Raw genomic sequence first — 26,169 nt, 5'->3', positions numbered from 1 at the left:
CAGTGTACAGAAATGTTTTTCTTGAAGAAAGTTAACCCAAAAGCAGAGCCCCAAACAGACCATGATATCCAAAAGACCTAATCAACCAATGCCTTGAACATCTATGATTTCCTCGTGGAGTTTTTAAAACTACAGTCACAGCACTGCAGACCTTTAGCTCTGAGCTACTTATCTGTCAAACAAGGTATCTATTTAAATGTTGGAACTGGGAACACTAAGTGCTAATACACTTAAAAAAAATAAAAAAATGAAAAAAACAACAAAAACACCAGACCGAAAATGCAAAACTCAAATATCTTCTCCTTTAAACTTATATATTTTTTTATGGAGTGGGAGAGGGGCAGGGCCCAGCACCCTCTACATCTCCTGAACTTATCTATATAAATAAAAATGTAAATGTTCGTTTGTTCAAAATCTTAAATCTCCAAAAGTTCTTCACCGATTGCTTTGAAATTTTCACACAATGTTGCATTTGAATACACATGTGTTTTTATATACCTACTATTATAAAGATGTCACACGTTGCATTCAAATACACGTGTGTTTTTATATACCTACTATTATATAGATGTCACACCTGTGACAGGTAAAAACATGCTTTTTTTGAAAAACAGCACTATCTGTTGGACGTAAAAGCAACACACGTTATACTTAATATTTTACAATTCCATTTCAATGTTTCCGATTTACGATCCATTTACGATTTATGATCAAATAATGCAAACTGTCAATAACGGGGTTGGAGAAATCTTCTTCTTAGATGCGCCAGGAGGAACTGGTAAAATGTTCCTAATTAGATTGATTCTGGCAGCAATTCGATCCCAAAATGGCATAGCATTAGCTCTTGCGTTGTCCGGAATAGCTGCGACATTGCTACCAGCTGGAAGAACTGCTCATTCCATTTTGAAATTGCCATTGAACATGCAATTCATTGAAACTCCCACGTGCAACATTTCCAAAGCATCTGGCATGGGAAAAGTATTGCAGAAATGCAAACTTATTGTTTGGGATGAATGCACACTGGCGCACAAAAAATCGCTCGAGGCTCTTGATCGATCATTGCAAGATTTGCATGGAAACATCAGACCATTTGGGAACGCATTAATATTGCTTTCAGGAGATTTCAGGCAAACATTACCTGTAATTCCTCGATCGACACCAGCGGACGAAATAAATGCTTGCCTGAAATACTCTACTTTGTGGCGACACGTAAAGACATTAAAATTAACTACAAATATGCATGTCCAGCTGCAAAACGATTGATCAGCTGAGATATTCTCACATCAATTGCTGGAAATTGGAAACAGAAAGGTGCCGGTTGATCTGACCTCAGGACGAATTTCATTATCTCATAACTTCTGCAATTTAGTGACGTCAAAAGAAGAATTGGTTGAAAAAGTATTTCCCAATATTCAAACCAATTATAGGAATAACAATTGGCTGACTGAATGAGCTATTCTTGCGGCCAAGAACAAAGACTTCTACGAACTTAACAATATTATTCAGTCTATCATTCAAAGCGAGGCAGTCACATACAAGTCCGTCGACACTGTTGTGGAAGCAGATGAAGCGGTTAATTATCCAACAGAATTTTTGAATTCACTCAGTCTGCCTGGGATGCCACCGCACGTACTGCAAGTGAAAATCGGCGTGCCAATTATCATGTTGCGAAATATCAACCAGCCAAAGCTTTGCAACGGCATGCGGCTTGCAGTAAAAAAATTAATGAGCAATGTCATAGAAGCAATAATCTTGACAGGACCTTTCAAAGGTGAAGATGTCCTCATTCCTCGCATTCCTATGATTCCAACAGATATGCCATTTCAATTTAAGAGATTGCAATTTCCAATTCGATTGGCGTTTGCAATCACCATCAACAAAGCTCAGGGCCAATCTTTAGAATTGTGCAGTTTAGATCTACACACAGATTGCTTCTCACATGGACAATTATATGTTGCATGTTCTAGAGTAGGCAAACCAGACAATCTCTATATCTGCACAGACAATGGAACAACAAAAAATATTGTATACCCACAAGCATTGTGAAATTAAACATATTAGAACTGCGCGCTTTCTCTTTTCTTTCTTTTCCATTTAACCAGACTGAGCCACAGCAATGCATGGCCGGGTACAGCTAGTATATATATATATATATATATATATATATATATATATATATATATATATATATATATATATACCAACTCTGAACTTGCCATACCTCAAAGAGAAGGGACTATTCCAAGAAATGGCAAGCTCAGACTTAGTACATGCAAGTCAGTTTTTTCAGACATTAAAACACCATATTAAAAGACTAACTAAAGTGGGTTCTGACATATCAAGTATCCTTCCAGGCATCTAGAACCATGCTACAATGATGCCTATGCCAAAGAGTAACCCACTAAATCATGTGCAGATTTGAGGCTAATGTCAGTTATTCTAATACTGTGAAAATCTTGGAAAAACTACTGCATATGTAATTCACATTTATTCAAAATATTATATTCTCACCAAGCATTAACATGACTTTTTGGAATGGGAAAGCACCATGACTATTCTGTGAGCAATCACTGATGATAACATTTCAAAAGGTGAAAAGAACACGTGAAATGGAACAGTATTCGTAGACCAATAACTCATTATAACCATTCTAAAAATTCTGGATTACTGCCAATATCCTAAACTGATTATCAGGCTATGATCAACTCTGTTTATTCTCATTCAAAATATGATCTTCTATGTCTTGCTCAGCCCTATCAGTCTGAGACAGCTGAATGGGATTAATTCCAGTCTCACTTCTTTTTTCCTGTTTTATCAGCACCCATCCTGTAATGTTTATCAAAATGTCAACCTTCTTATATATGCAGACAGTATTTTCATCTGAGGAGCTTTGTTAAATAGTGATGCTTATCATAAAGCATAAATTAAAGAAGTAAATATAGCTTACAACTGGATAAAAGGGTACGTAAATGATTTATTTATTGAATCTAAAATAGACATTAATTTGTTCAATTATATGTCTATGTTATGGCCAAAAATACCTGTTATGATTGATATTCCAAAAGTCCATAAGGACTTATTTAACCCCCCAATGAGAGCCTTGATTGACAGGCGAGGTTCTATCTCATACCCCTGTGCCAAAGTTGTCGACAGCATTCTGAAAAAATATTTAACATCTGAGTCTCAGGTTTGCAAGGATTCATGGTCCTTTTTACAGAATATTAATGGTCTTGATTTTGATATATGTAATAACTTTCTGACCATTGATGTTAAAGAACTTTATACTTCAATTCCTCATGCTGAAGGTGTTGAATGGGTCAGTCTTACACTTAGTAATAAAGGGGCATCTACCCAGGAGATTTATCTGATCGAAGTTCTGTTGGATATTATACTTACTAACAACTACTTTACATTTCACAATGAAGTCTACCTCGAGAAAAGAGGTGTAGCTATGGGCTCCCCGTGTAGCGAGCGTTTTGCTAACACCATTATGGTTTATTAGGAGAGACACTTTATTTTTAATAATTTGCACCATATGGCAAACATCACCTATTACACACATTTTCTGGATGATATCTTCATTCTGTTTCGAGGGGACGAAAGTCAAGCACAAAACTTTGTTGATTATTTAAATAATTCAACAGACTTCCTTAAATTTACGTTTAACTTTCAATATTTCTCCATTGATTACTTGGATGTTAAACTAACTAAAGATATAGAGAACTACAGATACGTTTCTAAAATCTTCAGGAAAAATACTTATTGCAATTCATTCCTGCATTTCACTAGTTCTCATCCATTTTCACAGAAGCGTTCGATAATGAAGGGTCAACTGATTAGGGCAGCCAAAATGGTAACATTGGAAGCTGACTTTGTGGATGAATGTAACTTGTTAAGTAATATGTTTCAACAAAGAGGGTACCCTTTGAACCTCATTCTTTCACTAGTTGAAGAGGTTCAACTGAAAAGACATAATGGGATAATTTCTCCCATTTTAAATAAAGATGCACCCATAAGAGGTATCGAAGAGATGGCAGCAAGTGATAGCTACTTGCTGACAGAATCAAGATGAACATCAGACCGTTAATAATATTAACACTAACATTTATGAGTGCAGTTTCATTACAACCTTCATTATAGACAGTGAAATTGTTAGAACCATCCTATTTAAAAATTGGGAGTTAGGCTTGCACCTGTCACCCCTGGGATTCCGGATTACTGGGCTCTTTCCACCCCCCCCATAGTTTGCCTTTATGCAAAGCTCTCAAATAAACCACCTACCCTAGAAAACAAAAATGGGAAGAAATTGAGGATTGAGGCTATGCTCAAAAGTCTAAATCTCAATAAAAATGCACGACGCCCTTCTCTTCAGTATGATGGAGAACTGTCTGTCTGTACTGACCTCCTTCAAGGCTGCTCCTGAGAGCACCGAGCACACCGGGCACCGGCCTTTTACCATTCATCACATGCCGCCCCAAAAAAACCCGACCACTCCACAAAAGGAGTGGGGTGTCCATATATTCATAGCGATACTCACACCTCCAGGTTGGTGGCAACGCATGAAGAAAACCACTGGCAAAATAAAAAAACAAATTGTAGTTTCAACTGTTGTACCAAATTGCACCCTCTCACCCTCAACCCCAGGCAAAACTCAGGAACTGGAGGGGGCCAATGTATCTCAAACACCATGTCATAAATAGGTTTCCAAACACCATCATATTGGGTGACTTCAACTACCTCAAGCACTCATTGGAGTTCTTCTAGCCCAACGTTCCTGGAGTTAGTAAATTCTGAATGAATTCGAAGTAAATGCACTGAGGAAAATATACTAGACTAATGTACATAAGAAACCACGGACAATAACAATCATCACACATCAGGACTCATATACCAAATCTGCTGGAAATCGGAATATCTCCCACTCACAAATCAAGCCCTAATCCCATCCCCAAAACAAAAAGAAAAAAAGACCCTTCTCACAGACCAAGAAAGAGAACTCTCAAGGTGCGTATCAGATCCTTGCCAACCCTGGTGAAACCAGCTTCAAGCCACCTAAGCAACCCAAAACATGAACATGGAACACACACCTCCAGGAAGGCATGGATCAAAAAATCCCAAATAAAACCACAAACCAAAAAAACAAGGTCCAAAAAACCAGACCACAACCATTAAAAAACTTTACACAAAGAGGAACAAAATTAGAACAAATCCACAAAAAATTATTAAAAAAAAGTACTGAATGTCATAAAAAAAAAAAACGACGAAATTAAAAAAAAATGATCATTATTAGTAAAAAATCAAAAGGCCTTTTAATCATAAGGAAGGCCTTGATGTTAAATGGCAGGGGGGTCTTGAAATTGGTCTAAATCAAAAGAAACCAAAATGAGTATAAACATCACTGAACACAGACATATGCCCATATGCCCAGCCAACAGGTTCAGTGCAAACTTCAACCTATCTAAAGAGCCCAGCCTCTCAGTGAGGTTCAACCTTCTCCGCCGCCAGCCTCCCCCTAAAGGGTAAAACTCTATCTCTAGAAAAGCTAAAACAGCCCGCATCCCACCACAATGGTAAATGAGCTGCTCTACCAAAAAAAAAAACAGCAGCTAAATGGGCACATAAGGCAACCCCGCGCATCTCAACCTTACCAGGACCACGGCCCCAAGGGTGATTACAAGGCAGCTGTTTAATCTCAGCCTAAGGTGTGCCCCACCAACCCTGGTGGGTACCGCCCCTGCTTAACAAGTCTAGTCTCTAAAAGTGCCGGAAGGGACAACTTAATGGCTCATAAACAAGAAGATAGCTTAACTTTGTCAAGGGAGATATAGGGACTTTGCAGCGTTTGGAAGGGAAGATCAATTTTTAGGGAAGATCATTGATTGAAAATAGTCAGCTTTCCAGGCCATGAGGTAGAAGGCAATACATGAGGACACAATACCCCACTCGGGTGGCACAATACCCCACTTTTGAATAAACCCAGAAAAACCACTCAGCTTTGCAAGTAAACCCTGTCAGAGCCCACAGGGTACATAACTACAAGATGTAGAAGACTGCACAAGGTGCTGGCGTGGTGTCAGTGTGTCAGTGTCCAAGCGCGTTAGGTCCCCAAGCATCTGATGCTGTTGCCTTGAGTGGAGCCCCCCTTCCTTGTTTATCTAGGGCTACATGATACTCGCCAACGGAAACGACATTCTGCAACTTTGCAGGACAAGGATGCACTAAAGAATGCCGCCATAAGGGAAAGTGACGCCGGACAGGAAGTTCCTATAGAAGGGGGAAAAAATGTATAGTGGAAAAAGCCATAGCACCAAGCTGGAGGAAAAGGAAAATGTATAGTCATATATGGGGGCCAAAACAAGAGTAACCCTTAAGAGCCATATATATGGAACCATAGCGGTCCAAGAATGAGCCACCTTTTTGACTGGGGAGGTTTGGAAGTGGTTGAAGAAGACCTCACATTGACATTGCTACTGGAATGAAGATCTACTTTGACATTGTGTTGATGATCATGTATTCCTTCAGCTCAGATCATCAGGTTCCCGTACCATTCAAATCTTCATGAATCTCTTCACATCAAGGCCCAATGCCTCATTACCAACCCATCTATCTGCAGCAAAAGGATAAACTGAGAAACTCCAAAATTCCTCACAGAAAGGAGCTCTGATATAAAATCTGTCATAATTCAGTCTCCTCCAAACTCCAGAGGCCAAAAAAGCAAGGAAATGCCCACAGAGAACCCGGAATTAATGGATATGCTCCACCTCAAAAAAGAGAACCCCAAGAGCACCCGAATTAAACCTTAAACCCCACCATAAAAAGGACATAATGGACCTTAACCACTACATATGATAAAAGGACTCCCTGGAGGGAGAATAAAATCCCGGATCACTCAAGAGCAAACCTATACCTGGAACAATAAGAAAGAGCACCGCATGATCGGAAGAGCACCTAGGAGAACTCTATTCTCCCTGATGGCTGGAGGTGGATACTGGGAGAGATGGGAGTTGAGTATTTTTTCCAATAAGGGGTCTGGTGGACATCTGGTGGGAGGCGAAGCTGAAGTATAGGGGGGGCCGATAGATGCCTGTGTAAACCTACCTACCATATGATTTAAACATTTTAATTAAGTATGATAAATTTTTATTAGAAAAATTGGGGAGCTCTCCGAAATTAGTTTTTAGAAGGAGAGTGAACCTTAAAAATCTTCTTGAAAAGAATCTAATAACAGGCACCCATAGATTTGCTGGAATGTCTGTATGTGATAGATGTAGTATGTGTAAATTTATTGAAACTGGTAGAACATGTTTCATTAATGAAGCAAAGTATGAGTTAAAACATGTTACACTATAACTCTAAATTTGTTGTCTATATTGCTAGGTGTACATCTTGCAGGGCTTTTTACTTTGGCAAAATGGAGCGTAGACTCCACGATAGAGTTGATGAACACACACATGCAATTGATAATGCTCTGGCTAAACACACACTAGCGAATAAAGGGCACAAATTTGTATTTAAAGTAATAGATCATATACAGTGTGACATCAGAGGTGGCCCTTTTAATTTATTTCTTGAAGAACGTGAACTGGCATGGCAAATAAGACTAAATGCATTTGCTAATCCAGGTTTAAATGAATCCTGCAATATTAGCTGTTTACTTAAATTAAAGAGCCTTAACAGATAAATGTTTATTGTCAAAGCAGTTCAGGCTAACATGTCAATATATATTATATGTGTAACTTTAGGGAAAATATGGTGTTAGTTTTGCGGTTTGGAGGTGTTACAACTATTAATAGTTTGATTTTATTTTAATGTATTGATTTATAGTTCATGACGTGAACTATTTTATGTTATTTTGTATTGTGATTTTTTTATTAATTAATGATGTTTGATCATGTGACAAAACTTCTTAATTATTTATATGTGCATTGGATGTATGTAATTTTGTCTGAAGAAGTTGCTTCATTGAAAGCGATGAAAAGCGCTTCATTAAACATTAGTTAATACTATTCGTAGTCCTGAATTTCTCTGAGCCCTTGTTTTGGAATTTATGTACACAGTCTGTTTCTAAATGGAGTTTAAGTAAGCTATTTGTAATTTCTTTTCTCCCGTGTATGTATACTTAAGTGTATTTTGTATGCAGTCTGAGATCATGTAACAGTATTTTATGTGGACAATGAAACTGATGTCAAATGCAGGGTCTTTCTAGCCAGACTTCTACTGAAAAAAGCTTTTATCCCAGTCAGACTTTCCCAGTAAACAAACATAAATGAATGAATGAATAAATAAATAAATAAATAAAATATAATCTTACAGTAGAAGATATGTCACCTGTCTCATAGGCAATGAGAGAGATTACAGGTAAAAATAGCGAATGCTGTTAGGCGGCAGGCCTTAAATGAGCTATGTAATGTTTGGGTGAGAAAGATTGGGTAGATTATAAATGATATATAGTGTTTGCAACTGGAAGTGTGTCAGTATGATTTGTGATGTAAAATGCTTGCAACTAAGATTGTGTCAGTGTGGTTTGTTTTTATTTATGTAAATGTATGATTGCCTATGTAGTGTGATGGTTTAAAAATGGCAGGAATTGATTAATTTATGTAATATTGCATAAGTTATATGATATATAGCAATATATGTGAAGTATAATCTTTGTTATGTTAATATAGTTTGATTACTTTTAAATGAGTGTAAATTTGCCTGTGTCAAAAGTGATAATTAATAAAGGTGTTTAAAAAAACAGTGAATGATCTTATGAGTGAATGCTTTTTTAATCTGTGAATAAGAATAAATGCTCATATGAATGAACATTCTTTTCTATGAAGTATTTGACAGTAGCAGTTTTGTGTGAAACTGACATGCAGAAAGGTCTGGGAAGTTGCTCTGTCCCTGCCGTGGTGCAGTCTTGGAGTTGGTATATATAATTAGCAGGGGATGTGAAAGGTACAGGAGACTTTTCCTCTGAACAATAAAAAAATACTTTCACTTCTTGCTGTTTTTAATCATTTTATGTTCAATATCTTCTATGTGTGCTCATACATATATTGTGTAAGCATTTTGGGGGCCCCCCGGCAAATGTCAAGTTGGGGCCACCTAGGCACTTCCATAGGCACTTCCAATCTAAGTATCACCCTGTCACTCCCACCAGTCATAAGCAACCTTTTAGTTCATGCTGCAAAGTTTTAGGAGTAGCATACACAGACTGCTCCGTAGTTACAATGCTCTTACATTACAAGAGACCTGTATAACATATTATCTTGGCCCATCTCAGAGGGACATTTACAGTTACTGGCATTCAGCTGCAACAATGATACATTACAACAACTCTATGTACAGGCCTGAGCTTAGGTCAAATGGCTCCCTAGGCCTACCGTTTCAGTCCCCACCCCACCCACACACATACCCTCCAGTCCTCCTCTCTCCTCCCCCATCTTGGGATGCCCATAGTATGCACATTTTTCTTTTTTCCTTTTCTCACATTTTGCCTTACATTTCAGCTTTTTTCAAGAAGCCATAACTTCCCATATACTCTGAAGTGTATTTTAAAGTTATTTCTTTCTTTTATACATCCTTTTCATCCAATGACGGCTTAAAAAGAAGTTATGATTAAGGAAAGGAATTCAGTCTTGCTGTTCAGGTTTAGTTTTCCTTACATCCTTTTGACATACCTTCTCTGATCAAGACAGCACAGTAATAAACGGTTTACCTTTACATGTGCGTAATGCACATGAATGAAATACAAAAGTCTGAAAGGACTTGTGGAAGTTTTCAGAAAGCCAAAAACAGAATGCATCAAATGTGCAATGAGCGAATACACAGTAAAATTCGCTCATTGAAGATTTGGCATTTTTGATGCGAGGTGCACTATAGTGGGGATCGGGAAGTGGACCCTTTCCACACTGTAGTGCGACCTTGGAGTTAGAATAATAAAGTAGGGGGGTGTGGGGAGTGCAGCCCCCTGCATTACACTTTGTATTTGAATTGAAGTTCGAAAATCAGCGAATCTGGTTTTCGATTTGCTGATTTTCGAACTTCGGCGCAAATCGGAATGACGATTTTCATCTTTCCAGTTCGCACAAAGGGATTTTGGTAGGTTGATTTTCAACCTTTCAAAGGTAAACCTAATAAACATTTATGAGGTAACTCAAATAAGCCAAGGCACAAGAAGCCATATGGTTATAGATGCTCTGGGATGCATTTTAGAGCATTTTCCCAATATTTTAATCTAATGGTGGCCTAAACAAAAATTATGGGTAAGAAAGGAATTTCTATTTTATTTTTTTTTCAAAGAAGATGTAAGTTGTCTCTAAAGCTTAATGTTCAAAGATGACAAAATAGTAGCTCACAGTAAACTAACATGACAGTTGTTGTGAGGATACACAGGTCCTATCTGCAAATATTGCCTGCCCCCCATCCCTCAAAAGACAGTCACTCGCTATGTATCCCTCTGGTGTTATATTGGGATGAACACAGAGGTTCAAATTGCCACAGTCATGTATTTCAAGTATCTGCTAACATACATATATGTGATATGCCTCCTCACTCCTCATCCCCAAGGCAGCCACCTGAATTCATGTTTGTTGTTTGATTGTGAGGATAGTGAATATAATGATTATAGTAATGTATTCTGCTTTGTTGCCCCTAGACAATACACTGCTCCTACACAAGTTATAGTAACCTTCTTTGTACACTTCTGAGGTCTGTGAGATAAAAAAGAAACAATGACCGTACTGGCCTCAGCCCAAACACAAGCTATAATGACCTCCCGTGCACATAACTAAGGTCTGACTGTGATGAAAATTAAAGAAATAATAACTACACCCCCCCCCACACACACACACACATGCACACGTACACACAAATAACTTACAGAAGTTTTCTGTACACACACTTCTAAGCAGGGCTGGTTTTAGAATGGATGCAGTTGAGAGCAGAGGCCATTATGAGTTTTATCCTCACCGGGTCATATCACAACCCTGTTCAGGTTAAAGAGTATAATTAGAAAATGAATACATTTTTTCTCCTCATTTTTCTCCACCACCAGCAGCTTTTGTGGGGTCCCGCAGAGTCAAGCATAGTTAAGGGGGCCCCCTGCAGCCACAGGCATCACAGTTACCTAAAGCCGGCTATGTTATTAGTTTTAGTGGAGAGATTGTCCACCAGCTGGGTTTAAATAAGCCAGGGGCAGTATGTCAGTGGTAAAATATTTACTGGACTTGTCAAGCCTGTTACTTCATAAAACACTGCTGCTATAACAAGAGACATCTTGGAATTTTAAAGGAGACATAAATAAGAGTTATTACCCACCTGGTTTATTAAGTATACAAGATTTCTGTACTAGCTTTTGTTGGTTTTACAGACATTGTGCAAAATATCAAGATAGAATAACTTGCTGTGGTCCCCAGTAACTGCAGGGTTCACTGATGCCTTAAGCCAGGTATGTGTATACATTATTAAAATTAACAAACAAAAGAATGCAGCAGATTGCTAGTTAACTGCGTCATGTATTTTCTACGCAAAGTAAGAAAGTATTGCAGTCCAACTAGAGATCACATTCACTCACAGGTCACCGACAACCACATTTCCATCACCCCAAATTTGAGTAACATGTAGCTTCCACTTATCATTAACAAAAATGAAAAGCAGAAAATATTTTCAAAAAATTGCAACAAAAGAGGAGAGTCTAATAATGAAACTTTTACCACAAATAAATGTAAGCACAATTGCAATAAAAACATGAACAAACATTTTAACCTTACTTTCAACAAATGCCTATATTTTTAATCAGCCAATACTTAGCAATTTGAATTCAAAATTTTAACATACCACTTATGGACAACCACTAGCACTTAATTATCACACTAAGGATGCTTAGTGCAAATCCAAACTATGACTTACAAAAATAACCATGAAAAGATTTGCAAATGAGACTATGCAATGTCACACAGAAAGTGCAAAAATGACTGCTATAGCAACAAAACAGAAAATATATCAAAGTTTCACTTAGCTACAAACTATGACACCATAGATGGTCAGTGATTCATGGAAATCATTTTGCAGTGCATATGGGCAATGATTAACTACCACCCTGAGTGGTGGAAAAGCTGGTAGGGAAAAGAGTAAGTCCAAGTTACTCATCTTGGAAAGAAGGAGTTGGTCGTATCTATTCCAAGGCCGAATCTCACTGGAAGAGGTTAAACAGGCCAAGACAGTGCACTGAGAAATTGTGTGTTCTAATTTATCATACAGTACCTTAAGCTGCTGCTTGTAATTATGCATAAATGGAAACGTGCACATATCACTGGGTTGGCATTGCAGCCACACTTATGTGGTTTAGGGAAGCTATACTATCCAGAAGTTCCATTGAGCTATTTGGATGATGATCCTCCATCTATCAGCTCTCATTACGGTGCAGTGCAGGAAAATATGTCCAAGGAAACATCAATTGCAGCGAGTGCTCATTGGCAGGTACAAGGAAAAAACAACAAATGCTACATATTATCGGGTCTATATTAGAATAATGAAAGTGCATATGTGTGACTACATAAAAGTCGACACATAATACGCAGAACCTGTAATTAGCGAATGGACACATAATCGAATTTTTTCCTAGTGAAAAAATTCACTTGGCCATTCAGAAAAATAAAAATTAAAAGCCATTATCAGGTGGGGGACTTCACCCCCACACACATCCCTAACTAAATATACCAACTCTGAGATCGCATTATAGCGAAGGAAAGGGTAACTCCATGTAGTTAGCCAAATACTTCCTTGCCTTGTGACATATTCATCAAATCGCTTAAATGCAGTTCGATGAATATGTGTCACTCTTTATATGTTCACTCAAAAGCAGTTTTGTGCTTCTAATATAGACCCCTTATTATCAATGTTTCCATTACTCTTATTTGTCTTTTTCTCACATACCTAATTATTAAGAAAAGCAAAATGTTTATGAAGTTTCATCACTTCCATATTCCAGTTTGTTTCAGATAATTAAGAAGTGAGATGGTCACACAGACTCACATACACACACACACGCACACACACACACACACACACACACACACACACACACACACACACACATACATATACATGTACATATAGTGGTGTCAACATTAGCTCTAAATGATTGTCACTGCTGATATGACATCCCGACCCCTTGTGCAAAAATGGGGAAAGGAAGTTCTGGATAGATGTATGTGCGTATATAAATATATATATATATATATATATATATATATATATATATATGAACAAAAAACCAATGCGGTAAAGAAAATGTATGAAAAAAACGTACCCAAGTTGAAGGAGCTAAATTATCCAAAGTCCGTACAGATTCTCCACAAGTGACTCCTTTGCTGTTATATAGGAGTCCACATTCAAGTACAAAACATTATATCCAATGCACGCTTTGCTTGTAATGATGTATAAAATATCTCTCTTTGACTGCCGTTCTAAATATGCCAAACAGTTTCCCAAAACCAAACACTATTCAGCATAGATGGTTCACTTTAACAGCCGTTCTTGTTGAACCAAACAGTTCCACAGAGCCAAATGCTATTCAGCATCAGTAAAATGGACCCAACGCGTCAAGTAAAATGAAACGAAAATTTATTTCACAATTAAAATAAGCGCTTTCACGGTGAATAACACCGCTTCATCAGATACATTAAAAATGAGTTAAAACCAACCTTTTATCCGGTCTACTAATCTCAGAAAGCCTCTTCATTCGTTAGTTCAAATAACCATACATCCATATTACTACGATACTTTCAAGCGTTACAAGAGACTGGATGTCCACTGACTGTGACGTCATACTAGATGCGTCAATATGCCAATGCATCACTACGGCAACCATGTAAATTAAAGAACTTAGTAAAAGACTTATCTACACTGTTGTTGCATGGTTACTGCAGAACTATTGTGAAAATAATTATTGTAAAAATAATAGGTTCCTCGGAACGTAATTCATGCACATATTTTAGCAACATCTTACATTAAAAACATTGAGACACAAAAGGTGCTTAATTAAATCGTGTGCTTCGACTTCTCATATAAAGTCTAAAATAGACTATTCCTCATACATCAATTCAGTGGGAAGCTTACACGGCTGGCGTCAATTGTGCAATCATATTTGTCATAATAACTGTTTGGAGCAAGTGATTACAGGCAACTCATTAGTAAATCAACCATATGCTAACAAAATTCGAGACATGGGAACAAACACAATCTATCATACATCTACAAAAAACACTAAGGACATCATGTGAGATGCATCACCAAACTATAGTGTGTGCATCCATATAGGAATGAAGAATGGACTTAAACATGTGCTAACAAACGCCATGTATTGCTGATGCCAATATACTGCCAAGGAACTATGTGGGCATGTTGAATTGAATTACATGACTCTGACAAATGGATTAGTGTAGTATAGAGACTAAACTGTGTGAACAGAGGCTGGAAAATCCAGTCACAACCTATGAACAGAAAGAAGGCGATGCTTAATTATGTGAGCGCATAAATGTGGGCGAGTGACAGGTGGAAGTCCCAAAAAATGTACATCCATTATAGCTAACCAATGGAACTACATGGAATGTATGTACCAAGGGTAGGTGATGTGACCACATCCAAAATACTGGATGCATAAAAACTCTCCCATAACTACAAATGTTATACATACATAAAAGTGAGACAATTGGTAAAGTTGACAAATAATCTATGGTGTTTAGAAATCATAATCTTCTACCCTTTAAATGTGGTTTAATAGACACAGTGTCGTTCAAACCTCGACCCCTATGTGCACCTAACCTCAGGATCCATTTCATTTCTGCCTCCTCCGTTCTATTATAGATGTCACCTATTCTATTAGAAGGTTGCTCTATATATAGAACCTGGAATACACAAAGGTATCATATGGAGGCATGTATTAATACAGGCGTCATTCCCAGAGGCCTGAGAATACTGAATATGCCAACTTATGGCAATACTTATCCTCTGCTGTTAGCCAAATGGCAACAAATCAACTTAAAAGCCAGCAGAGAGTATATTCAATTACTTGTGGACTTTTTTCATCCAGTGGAGGAAGAAGTGAAACAAAATATTTTTCAAATACAAAACAAGTTGATTGAATACTGTGGCGCAGATGAAATAGAGTTCTACCTACATGAGACCATGGAAAGGATAGGACGTTTTGAGAAAAACCTACTTGACAACAAACGTAGGAAATTAGCAAGGGATAAGCATGACTTTGCCAATAACCATGTATTTGTCTGGCCCAGAACTGTCAATATGGACCAACGAACATCCTCTAGTACTGTACAATCTGATAGTAATGTACAAGGAACAAGGAGATCAGCTCAACCATCAAGGAATGTAGAACCAGCGACATGGAATAGACAGAACCAGAATGGACATGAACGGAACAGGATAAATATTCCTGTAATAGAATCAGGACATTTGAGTCCTCATGTAACAGTAGTGAATGATAAGCGTGAGGTACAGTCCATACCTAACAACATTACCTCTCCACCGGTAAATGGCTCAGTCTATACAACACCAAATGAAGACAACGCAGAACAACAGACAGCATCTGTACATAGACCTAGAACAGAAACAGCATCATCTGAGACATTAGCAGGAGCAGTTAGACGGAAAATACAACTGGAAGGACAACAGAATACGGATTTTCCGTTACCAATCAGAACTGGCAGAAAGCGCTCTCTGGATTTAGACAATGGCAGAGGAGCAAAGAGGAAGGAACCCCCACATCTACAACATCAACAGAAAACACTCCAGAAATATTGGTATCCGAGTGTTTGAAATGCCCATTGCCCTCGAATAGTGATGCGACCGCTACTCCATCTTTGAGCTTGATATACAATATATCCAAATATGAGTTGACAGAGGCTGAAGAAATGCTACTTAACAAAGGATTATCTTATATACCAACGAACAATATGGACACAAGCCAGGCACTATTATCCTTAAGATTATTTGTACGTCGCATTGCATTGAAACTAATGTATCAAACTGATACCAATAGTGATAGTACACATTCTCTGAATCGTTTTAAAAGCAAGAGTACTTACACACCTCATCTACAACCTACGTTAGAAGTGTTTTTAAGAACAGTGGAATCTCAGATATATGGAGAGTTCTCCCAAGCCATGCCAGGAACACAAAATAATTTAACACAAATAGAAAGAGGAGCACTGAACAAACTGCGCCTGAATACAGACATTACAATACGACCAGCAGATAAAGGAGGCTCTATAGTGGTGCTGGATACTGAGTATTACCTGAAGACAATAAAGCGATCTCTTCTAACGGATTCGTATGAACAGATCACATTACAACAAGTGAACCATATGCATCAGAATGTTACAGAGGCTTTGAATGAAAGTAAATGTTTAGGCCTCATAACACAAGAACTGTTTGATTTCTTTACAGTTGATTTTCCACTTATTCCCACATTAAGTGGACTACCCAAGATCCACAAAAATCTACAGCACCCTGAATTTAGACCGATTGTATCAGGTGCAGGGTGGATAACTGAACCGATGTCCAAATATTTGGATGATCAACTGAAAAAGCACCTCTCCAAACAGGAAACAGTCTTACGTGACACAGAAGACTTTCTTAGAAGTCTATATTCCTGCACTAAGGACATTCCATCATTGAATAATGCTCTCTTTGTCACGATGGATGTTGTCTCCTTATTTACATGCATCCCGAATGATCAAGGACTCTTATACTTGAAAGCTTTTTTAATGAGAGTATCAGACTATTCTGAAGAAAAAGTGGACTTTATTTGTTTTCTTACAGAAATGGTATTAGAAAACAATGTCTTCTTGTTTGATAACATCTGCTTCAGACAGAAGAGTGGCGTAGCTATGGGCACCAGCTGTGCCAATAGCTACGCCAACATTGTCATGGCTGAATTTGAATATAAATATATCTTGAACACAGAACATATCAAGTTTTACAGAAGATTTGTGGATGATCTGTTCATTTTATGGACCGGATCACTACAGTCCCTTTCTGATTTTCATGATACCCTTAATGAAGCCACGAACTTCATTAAGTTTACATTTCAACACTCCAGTGAGGAGATTGAATTCTTGGATGTCCTTGTCTATAAAGACAAAGGAGAAATAAATACTAGTCTGTATAGAAAGCCATGCTACAGGCCTTCTTATTTGCACAGAAAAAGCATGCACCCCCCGCAGATATATAGAAATATTATCAAGGGACAGGCTATGCGGGTGTCACGCCTTTCCAGTAATAATACATGCTTTGAAGAAGGATTGGTTACATTAAAAGAAGGCCTTATCAGTAGGGGTTATGCACCCAGTGAAGTGCAGCAAATGTATTCTAACTTGAGTGAGCTTAGACAAACAAGAGCCAAACCCTATTATTCGGAAAATGATTATAAAAAGATTGGTAATACTCGAAGTCTTGAGGTTGAACCATTTGTAATTCCACACAGCAATAATACGAGAGTTTTACAAAGGGTCATCTCTGACAATTGGAAGATTCTAACTAGTGATGATAGAGTACGATGTATTGTAGGTTCTTCACCTAAATATACATATAGCAACATGCCTAGCTTGAAACAGATGGTATGCTATGGGTCACATAGATTCCAGGAATGGACAGGCCTAGAGAGAACCAGCAAATGTGGGAACTGTGCACAATGTCACCACATAGATGAATCTCACTACTACAGACATCCAGACAGTGGGAAACTGTGGGAGATCAGGGTAAATGCAAATTGTCTAACTAGAAATGTAGTGTATATAGCCCACTGTGTAGTATGTTTTCGATACTACGTGGGGAAATCCAACCGTTCATTAAAAGAACGGATTAGAGATCACTACTACTGCTTTCAAAGGAAAGATGCTAGCAGTGCGTTAGCGAAGCATATGATAGATGAAGGAGAGATGCATCAGTTTTTATTCCAGGTTCTATATATAGAGCAACCTTCTAACAGAATAGGTGACATCTATAATAGAACGGAGGAGGCAGAAATGAAATGGATCCTGAGGTTAGGTGCACATAGGGGTCGAGGTTTGAACGACACTGTGTCTATTAAACCACATTTAAAGGGTAGAAGATTATGATTTTTAAATACCATAGATCATTTGTCAACTTTACCACTTGTCTTACTTTTATGTATGTATAACATTTGTAGTTATGGGAGAGTATTTATGCATCCAGCATTTTGGATGTGGTCATATCACCTACCCTTGGTACATACATTCCATGTAGTTCCATTGGTTAGCTATAATGGATGTACATTCCTTTGGACTTCTACCTGTCACTCGCCCACATCTATGCGCTCACATAGCTAAGTATCGCCTTCATTCTGTTCATAGGTTGTGACTGGATTTTCCAGCCCCTGTTCTCACAGTTTAGTCTCTACACTATACCACTCCATTTTTTAGAGTCATGTAGTTTAATTTAACATGCCCACATAGTTCCTTGGGAGCATATTGGCATTAGTAATACATGGCGTTTGTTAACATATGTTCAAGTCCATTCTTTATTTCCATATGGATGCACACATTATAGTTTGGTGATGCATCTCACATGATGTTTTTTGTGTTTTTTGCAGATGCATGATAGATTGTGTTTGTTTCTATGCCTCGAATTTTGTTAGCATATGGTTGATCTACCAATGAGTTGACTGTAATCACTTGCTCCAAACAGTTATCATGACAAATATGATTGCACAATTGACGCCAGCCGTGTAAGCTTCCCACTGAATTGATGTATGAGGAATAGTCTATTTTAGACTTTATATGAGAAGTCGAAGCACACGATTTAATTAAGCACCTTTTGTATCCCAATGTTTTTAATGTAAGATGTTGCTAAAATATGTGCATGAATTACGTTCCGAGGAACCTATTATTTTTACAATAGTTCTGCAGTAACCATGCAACAACAGTGTAGATAAGTTTTTACTAAGCTTTTTAATATACACGGTTGCCGTAGTGATGCATTGGCATATTGACGCATCTATTATGACGTCATAGTCAGTGGACATCCAGTCTCTTGTAACGCTTGAAAGTTTCGTAGTAATATGGATGTATGGTTATTTGAACTAACGAATGAAGAGGCTTTCTGAGATTAGTAGACTGGATAAAAGGTTGGTTTTAATTTATTTTTAATGTATCTGATGAAGCGGTGCTATTCACCGTGAAAGCGCTTATTTTAATTGTGAAATAAATTTTCGTTTCTTTTTACTTGACGTGTTGGGTCCATTTTACTGATGCTGAATAGCATTTGACTCTGTGGAACTGTTTGGTTCAACAAGAACGGCTGTTAAAGTGAACCATCTATACTGAATAGTGTTTGGCTTTGGGAAACTGTTTGGCATATTTAGAACGGCAGTTAAAGAGAGATATTTTATACATCATTACAAGGAAAGTGTGCATTGGATATAATGTTTTGTACTTGAATGTGGACTCCTATATAACAGCAAAGGAGTCACTTGTGGCGAATCTGTACGGACTTTGGATAATTTAGCTCCTTCAACTTGGGTACGTTTTTTCATATATATATATATATATATATATATATATATATAAATATATATATATATATATATATATATATATATATATATATATATATATATATCTACTTCAGTAGCTCAAACTTTTTACTAGTTCGAACCACATATGGCCGAGACCATATGTTCGAACTCATAAAAGTTCAAACACTGACGTAAAACCACATAAAACCAAAAAACACAAAACTAAATATCTATAGCAGGAGGGCTATGCCCCCCTGCACCCCCCACACCCCCCTTAGTTAAATATACCAACTCCGAGATTGCACTACATTGCAGAAATGGGAAGTCTTCCCTTTCCGCTCTGCACGGAGATCTCCATTCAGTCAGATTACAAGTTCGAGCATATGGTCTACGCCATATGTGGTTTGAACTTATAAATGTTCGATCTACTGAAGGGGACTCATATATATATATATATATATATATATATATATATATAAAATCTACATGCTTCTATTTTGTATATTTATGTCATTCAGTAGGGGTAGGGTAGAAGTGCATGCACACACACACACACACACACACACACACACACACACACACACACACACACACACACACACAGACACACACACACACACTATTTTATTTCAACTGATGCATCTCCAGTGGTAAGATATGTAAGAAATGCACATGCACATAAACAGACTGAAACATGTGAGCACAACACATATACACACACACAATCTACACAAATTTAAGAGTTTTTTTGAAATTTTATAATAAGAAATCAGTGGGGCCAAAAATACACAACTACAGTAATTAAATGAGATAACCACATATAAACATAATGCTATAATTTGATAAAATGCTTAGTAAATAATGACAAGACGTTGTCTTTCATTACATAAAGACAGAACAAATTAATTTGTTTCTAACATTCTCTTTATAATTACCATTATGCTTCACCATAGATCAATTCATTTGTTCTCTACATTTTAAGGTTATTGTGTCCCTCTACAAAGAGATCAACATAATGATTTTTCTCTTATGTTACTGTTACAAAAATATAAATGTAGTTTTCTACCGCTGTAAAACATGAAGGCCTTTAAAGTAAAGCTATGGAATAATAACTTTGCAAATAGAAATGGAGTAAGAAATATTTACCTTACTTATGAGTACATTTGGTATTCCATGAAGTCTGCAATAAAAAACAAGATGTTCCCAGCCTGTTAGAAGTTCATCCAAGGCATCTTGTTGTGGACAGTATCCAATCAGCCTTCCATCTTTACTGGCAGAAATAATGTCAATTTCAGTTCTAAGAAGAAAAAAGTATATAAGAGCAAGTTATATCTGGGTAGATCATTTGTCAGAACTGAGACGTGTTATGTAGAATGTTTACTTATTTACAGCTGTTATTCATTTGTTTAATAGCTACAAATAATAATAATAATAATAATAGTTATAATAATAATAATAATAATAATAATACACTGGAATTCCACCACATTACTTCATTCATAAATACACTGACACTAGAATTACACAATCACACAGAAAAAACAAATACCTTACAAGCAAAAAAAAAAAAACCCTTACCACATTTGTAGCGATCATCAACAAAAATAACTATGCAATTATGCTTGAAATAAAAAAGTGACTCAAACCCAAGCACAAAACTAAAGTAAAAAAATACAGTTTAATCCAAAAACAAATGGTGATAAAAGTTTTTTCATGTTTTTTTTTTCAGTGATAGAGGCTTTCAAGTTTCTTTTTTCAAAGACGGTGATTTATGGTTTACTGAAATGAAATAATCCTGAAGCAAATCTAAAGGTACAAGCAAATTTACCATTTTTCTCTTTGGTCATTTATCTTGTCATTTTACTGTCTTGCAGTCAGTCTGGCTTTAAAGTGCAGGTGAATTAGGTGCTTGTCTAGGGTTCATTGAGAATAGATAAATACTTACTATATAAATTGACTTATTTTTTAGAGCAAAAAATAAACATTTTTGGCTCTAAAAATAAATAAACCAATAAACACCCTGTTAAAAAAAATGTTCCCACAGCATTATGGCTGACCCAGGGAGGAGGTACTCCACTTGACTTGACTATCCAAGTCAAGCCAAGTCACCTCATATTAGAGGTGAGCATTGTAACATGATGGAGCACAGACCTTGCAACGTTCAAACATTTTTGTAAAAACGTGCTTCATTCAGTAATCCAAGTGTCATACTTGAAGTATGATCAATATTTAGTGCCTTGCCTTACTGTAGTAGACAGTAGTTTATCAGAAAATCAAACATCTTACAAGGTACAGGTCTAAAACAAGAGAGAAAATTATAGACGTTCATGCTTTGCAGAATGCTAGACTTTTGAGAGTAGAGGATTGACATGCATCCTGCAATTGCTGACAGAAGCTATGATGAGGATAAGATAAATCTTAAATAAATTATTATTATTTTTATAACATTACTGATTGTGATCAACATGATATTTTTGGCAATATTTTAGGCTTTGTGATTCTTTTGGAACAACTTGGAATACTTTAATGTATGGCAACTTCTTTGCTTGGAGGTGAAATAATTTTAATAAGCTATTAGTCTATATGGCTATAACTGCTGGGTGGGCCCATGTGGTTGGCTGGATAAAAGTAACTGAGACACTTGTTATTTGATCAGTTTAAACAGTCACAGCTTTGCAGGACTAGTGTACATTTGTAAGAAGTAAGATGGACTACTTAACTGGACACCTGATATGCACATACAGAGTAGGTACAATTGGTAGAGCAGATTGCAGAGAAAAATGACTAGCTGCATGCTGTCATTTGCTTACTATTCTGTCTTTTCAGGATTAATGTGATTTATGTGAAGCAATGTGCAATAGTATAATGCGAGGCAACTGCCCGCTTGGAACAAAAGTAGAATGCAGTCAATATATGTTGGGCTGGGGACAGTGTGGTCATTATTTCTTTAACTTTCCTCACAGATCTCAGACAGGTGCACAGAGGTTCACTATAGTTTGTACAGGAGAGCTGTACTGTCTAGAAGTAACAAGTTGGAAACACTGCTGTACTCATTTTGTTTTCGTTTTCATCACAGATATCTGATACGTATACATGTGGCTTTCTTTTGTCAGACAGTAGCATGCGATTTATACATGTCTGACAATGAAAATGTTAGGATCTAGTTATTTTTTTTAAGCTTTGTTCCAGTCTGACATCTTAAAGGGTACACATAAGGTTGCTTTCTTTTAGGGGGTAGGGTGACGAGGTATGTTATGTATACATATCTCAGTAGCAGCTTGAAATATATGACCGCATGCATGAGTGCATTAATTTTCATCCAAATTTAACACCGGGGGGGGGCACAGAAAGTGACTACATATTGTTTTGGGACTAAAGAGGTAGGTACTATCTCCAGATGTGACATATGTATCCTCATAAGCATTTGTATTCTCATTTTATTGTGAACTGGTGTTTGGACGGGTCTACTTCTAAATTTTGAACTTTTAAAACATCAGCTTTCTTATTGTTGAGACCATAAGATTGAAGTTTTGAAACTTTGAACCATGTAAATGAAGATCTCCATACAGCATGGAATGGTAGATTTATCATTTTTCTCACTGTAGTGCAATCTTAGAGATGGTATATTTAATTAGCAGGGGGTGTGGGTGGTGTATGCCCCCTCCCCTGCAAAAATTTAACAAAAAAAGTTTTTTTGTTTTTCATTTTTTTTTTTTTTTAATTTTGAAGTTTCAATACTTTAATCTTATGGTCTTGACCAAAAGAAAGTCAACAGTTTGAATGTTCAAAATTTAGAAGTAGACCCATTTGGTCGGCTTTGAGTATTAAAACTTGCATACACGTTTTTGCTTCTCTGAAATAGAAAAGTAGGATTGAATTTCTTTTCCATGCACATGATTTTTATTCAGGCAACCATTGGATCAAAAGATTGAAAAGAAAAAGCTGTAAAATGCACATATAACCCCTTGGTTTCTGGATGCATAACAGATCCCAGCCCCCAGCTTAATTTAGTTGTTACAATGCAGTCTGCTTAATGTGAGTGTGTTGAAAGAATGCAGCTAAAAGCAAAACTGAGACTTTAGACTGAATTTCTCTCCCTAATCAATGTTTTTGGTCAGGCCATTGTAGGATGAAAAGGTTATTTAAAAAGCTCTAAAATACAACTCAAAAACATGTAAAACGTTGTGGCTTCTGGAGGACTTGCAGCTCCTAGACACTGTGCGTAACATAGTGGATTATAACTGGGTCGCCGATCATAACCCACTTATTATGTGCTTGAGACATGGATGCCAAGAAATTCACCTTGAGAGGCTAGCTCGAGAGGGGAATCTTGGTATCCATGTCAAGAACACATAATAAGGATTATGATCGGTGAGACAATCACAATTCTTTGCAGTACATGTAGCAGATATCTACTCCATGTACTACTAGCTACAGTGGAAAAAAAAATCACTAAGTGTTTTCCTGACATTCAAAGCTGTAAAACACTTAGCAAGTGTTGTTAGAGAAGTAATGTAAACATTTCCATTATTTTTACACTTATCCCCCTTCCTCTTTGTCTAGATTTTTGCAGGACATCTAGATTATTGATCCATATTTTGGTCTGTTCCTCATAAAATGTGTTTTTGGGTAAACTACTGAAACTTGAAGTCACTAAATAATGACATACATTTTAGTTTCAGCATACTCATTCTTCACTGCCAGTGCTAGGGTCAGGACAGTTTTTTTTTTTTTTAAACTGATTTTATTTAACAAAGCTTACAGGCAGGCATACTAGATCAAAAGTGGAACAGAAAGTACAGCCACATGTGGAAAATCAAAATGCTTTAGCCAATAAAACAAAGTCTATTATATAAAAAAGCTCTGGATTTTAACAGATGCTCCTTGATGTACTATGTTAAAAAAGCTGTTAATGAACAAACTGTCAGGTTTGATAGCACCTTAGAATAATTTTTCAGATAATGATTATTTGTAAAGAAAAAGCACACTAGTTACCAAAAAGCCTTAGTCTCCATCTGTCTCTATCTCTTTCTGCTTCTCTAGAGTTCACTTTAGTGAGTGCTAATAGCAGTCAACTCAAAGGAAATCAAATAATATGTCTTTTTATAAAGTCTTGCAGTGGTAAATGAAAACAGTTCTGCTATCAAAGTGAAGCCATCAGTAAAAGTCTATACTACCAGACTTTTCACAGTTGAGAAGGGACAAGTCTTTCAGTTCATAACTTGAGTATAATCAATCAACAGTCTGGGCACACTAGTAAAAATTACTCTGCAGATAGTGTTTTGCTGAACATATAAATCCAGAGTCTCTGGCATGCATATAAATTCTTTAACATACCATTAAGTCTTTGGCATACAAGTAAAAAAATCTCTGGCAACTAAAATTCTCTAAGGTAATATCTTGGTTGTTACACATATTAAATATCGCTGGTTCAGCACTTCTTGGTTGAAAAAACAGATCTAGATCCCAACCACTGACACTTCTTCTGGCAGTTGTAAAACTCTCAGTACAGAGACTCCATCTTGGTGCCAACTACTCTAACTCAGTGAATCTCACTTCACAGTAAAACTTTCCAGGTTCACCAGCACTCTCAAACACTGATTTTTGCCATATTGTCAGTGAACCTGCCTTATAAAGGCTCCAGTTTCTAGCAGTCTCTAGTTATCTGGAATTCCAAGTAATTCCTTCAACTGGACAGCTTCTCCTCCCTTCTGTGTGTTTTCCATTGCTATGAACTCTTCCTGCCTTCAGATATTCCATATTACTTATTTAGTTTAACATATCTAAAAGGTCCTACCCTTATCTACTGGTAGCATCCACTAGATAGTTCCCAATAGAGCCAAATGTCTTGTTGCACTATACTTTCAGCAACCTCCTGAAGAAAGAAGACTCACAGCTTAATTTTCACATCTGGCAAAGTAGGGAATTTCACAGGAGAGGAACCTGATCTAAAAAAGAGAACATAGATGAAATCTGTGGATCACAATTATCTGCACAATAGGTATATGAAGTGAGGAAGCTGGATGAAATGATGCAAAGGATATTTTAAGGTTACGGGACCTAAATCATGAATGGCTTGTAAAGCTAGTTCCACTACATTGTGCATTGTCATTAGCATAACTGTTATGTTGTATTGCCCACTCCTGACCAGTATAATATGATCATAAGGAAACAGTCCATCGAGATACTAGATGAAGAGTTCTGTAATTTCTCCAAATACCTGAATTTAGTCTTATGAAGCCTGAGGTGGCAGTGCTGCAATAGTTAATTTACAATTAAGTAACTGTATGAAGAATCACAGTAAGATCTTCATGTAGCATGCCTCATCAGTGCAATATTGGTAGTATGTTGTTTATTGATCAGATGGAGCTGCACTCTTTTTGTAAAGAGAGGTACAGTTGACTCACTTCAGCATAGCTATGGCACCTTAAAATCATCCTATACTTGTCTCACCAAGTGACTTTATATACATCACTGATGAGCCAGGACAGATACCTGCAGAGACCCATGTGAAAGATGGCGCCCTGAAGAAGAGATTACTACAAGATAAGCCATAGAGACTGCCTCAAAACTGAGATGCAAGCTAGCTGATGACATGTAGCATAGTGGTCACACTGTGAATA

At 37.0% G+C, this 26,169-nt stretch overlaps 1 protein-coding gene across 1 annotated transcript in view; it reads right to left on the bottom strand.

Moving 5' to 3' along the window:
• LOC122796911 (ATP-binding cassette sub-family A member 13-like) overlaps positions 1–26,169 on the bottom strand; it is a 3,979,956-nt gene that overhangs the window by 908,722 nt on the left and 3,045,065 nt on the right. Inside the window, exon 34 of the mRNA XM_044065669.1 lies at positions 20,693–20,843. Within this exon, the coding sequence (XP_043921604.1) occupies positions 20,693–20,843 (151 nt within the window). The remainder of the gene's footprint in view (positions 1–20,692; positions 20,844–26,169) is intronic.

This window comes from Protopterus annectens, chromosome 3.part0, assembly GCF_019279795.1.
Source record: "Protopterus annectens isolate FY-2018-M chromosome 3.part0, PAN1.0, whole genome shotgun sequence".
Lineage (NCBI taxonomy): Eukaryota > Metazoa > Chordata > Ceratodontiformes > Protopteridae > Protopterus > Protopterus annectens.
Note: the sequence above shows the minus strand (reverse complement) of the source record. Positions and strands in the feature narration are given on the sequence as shown.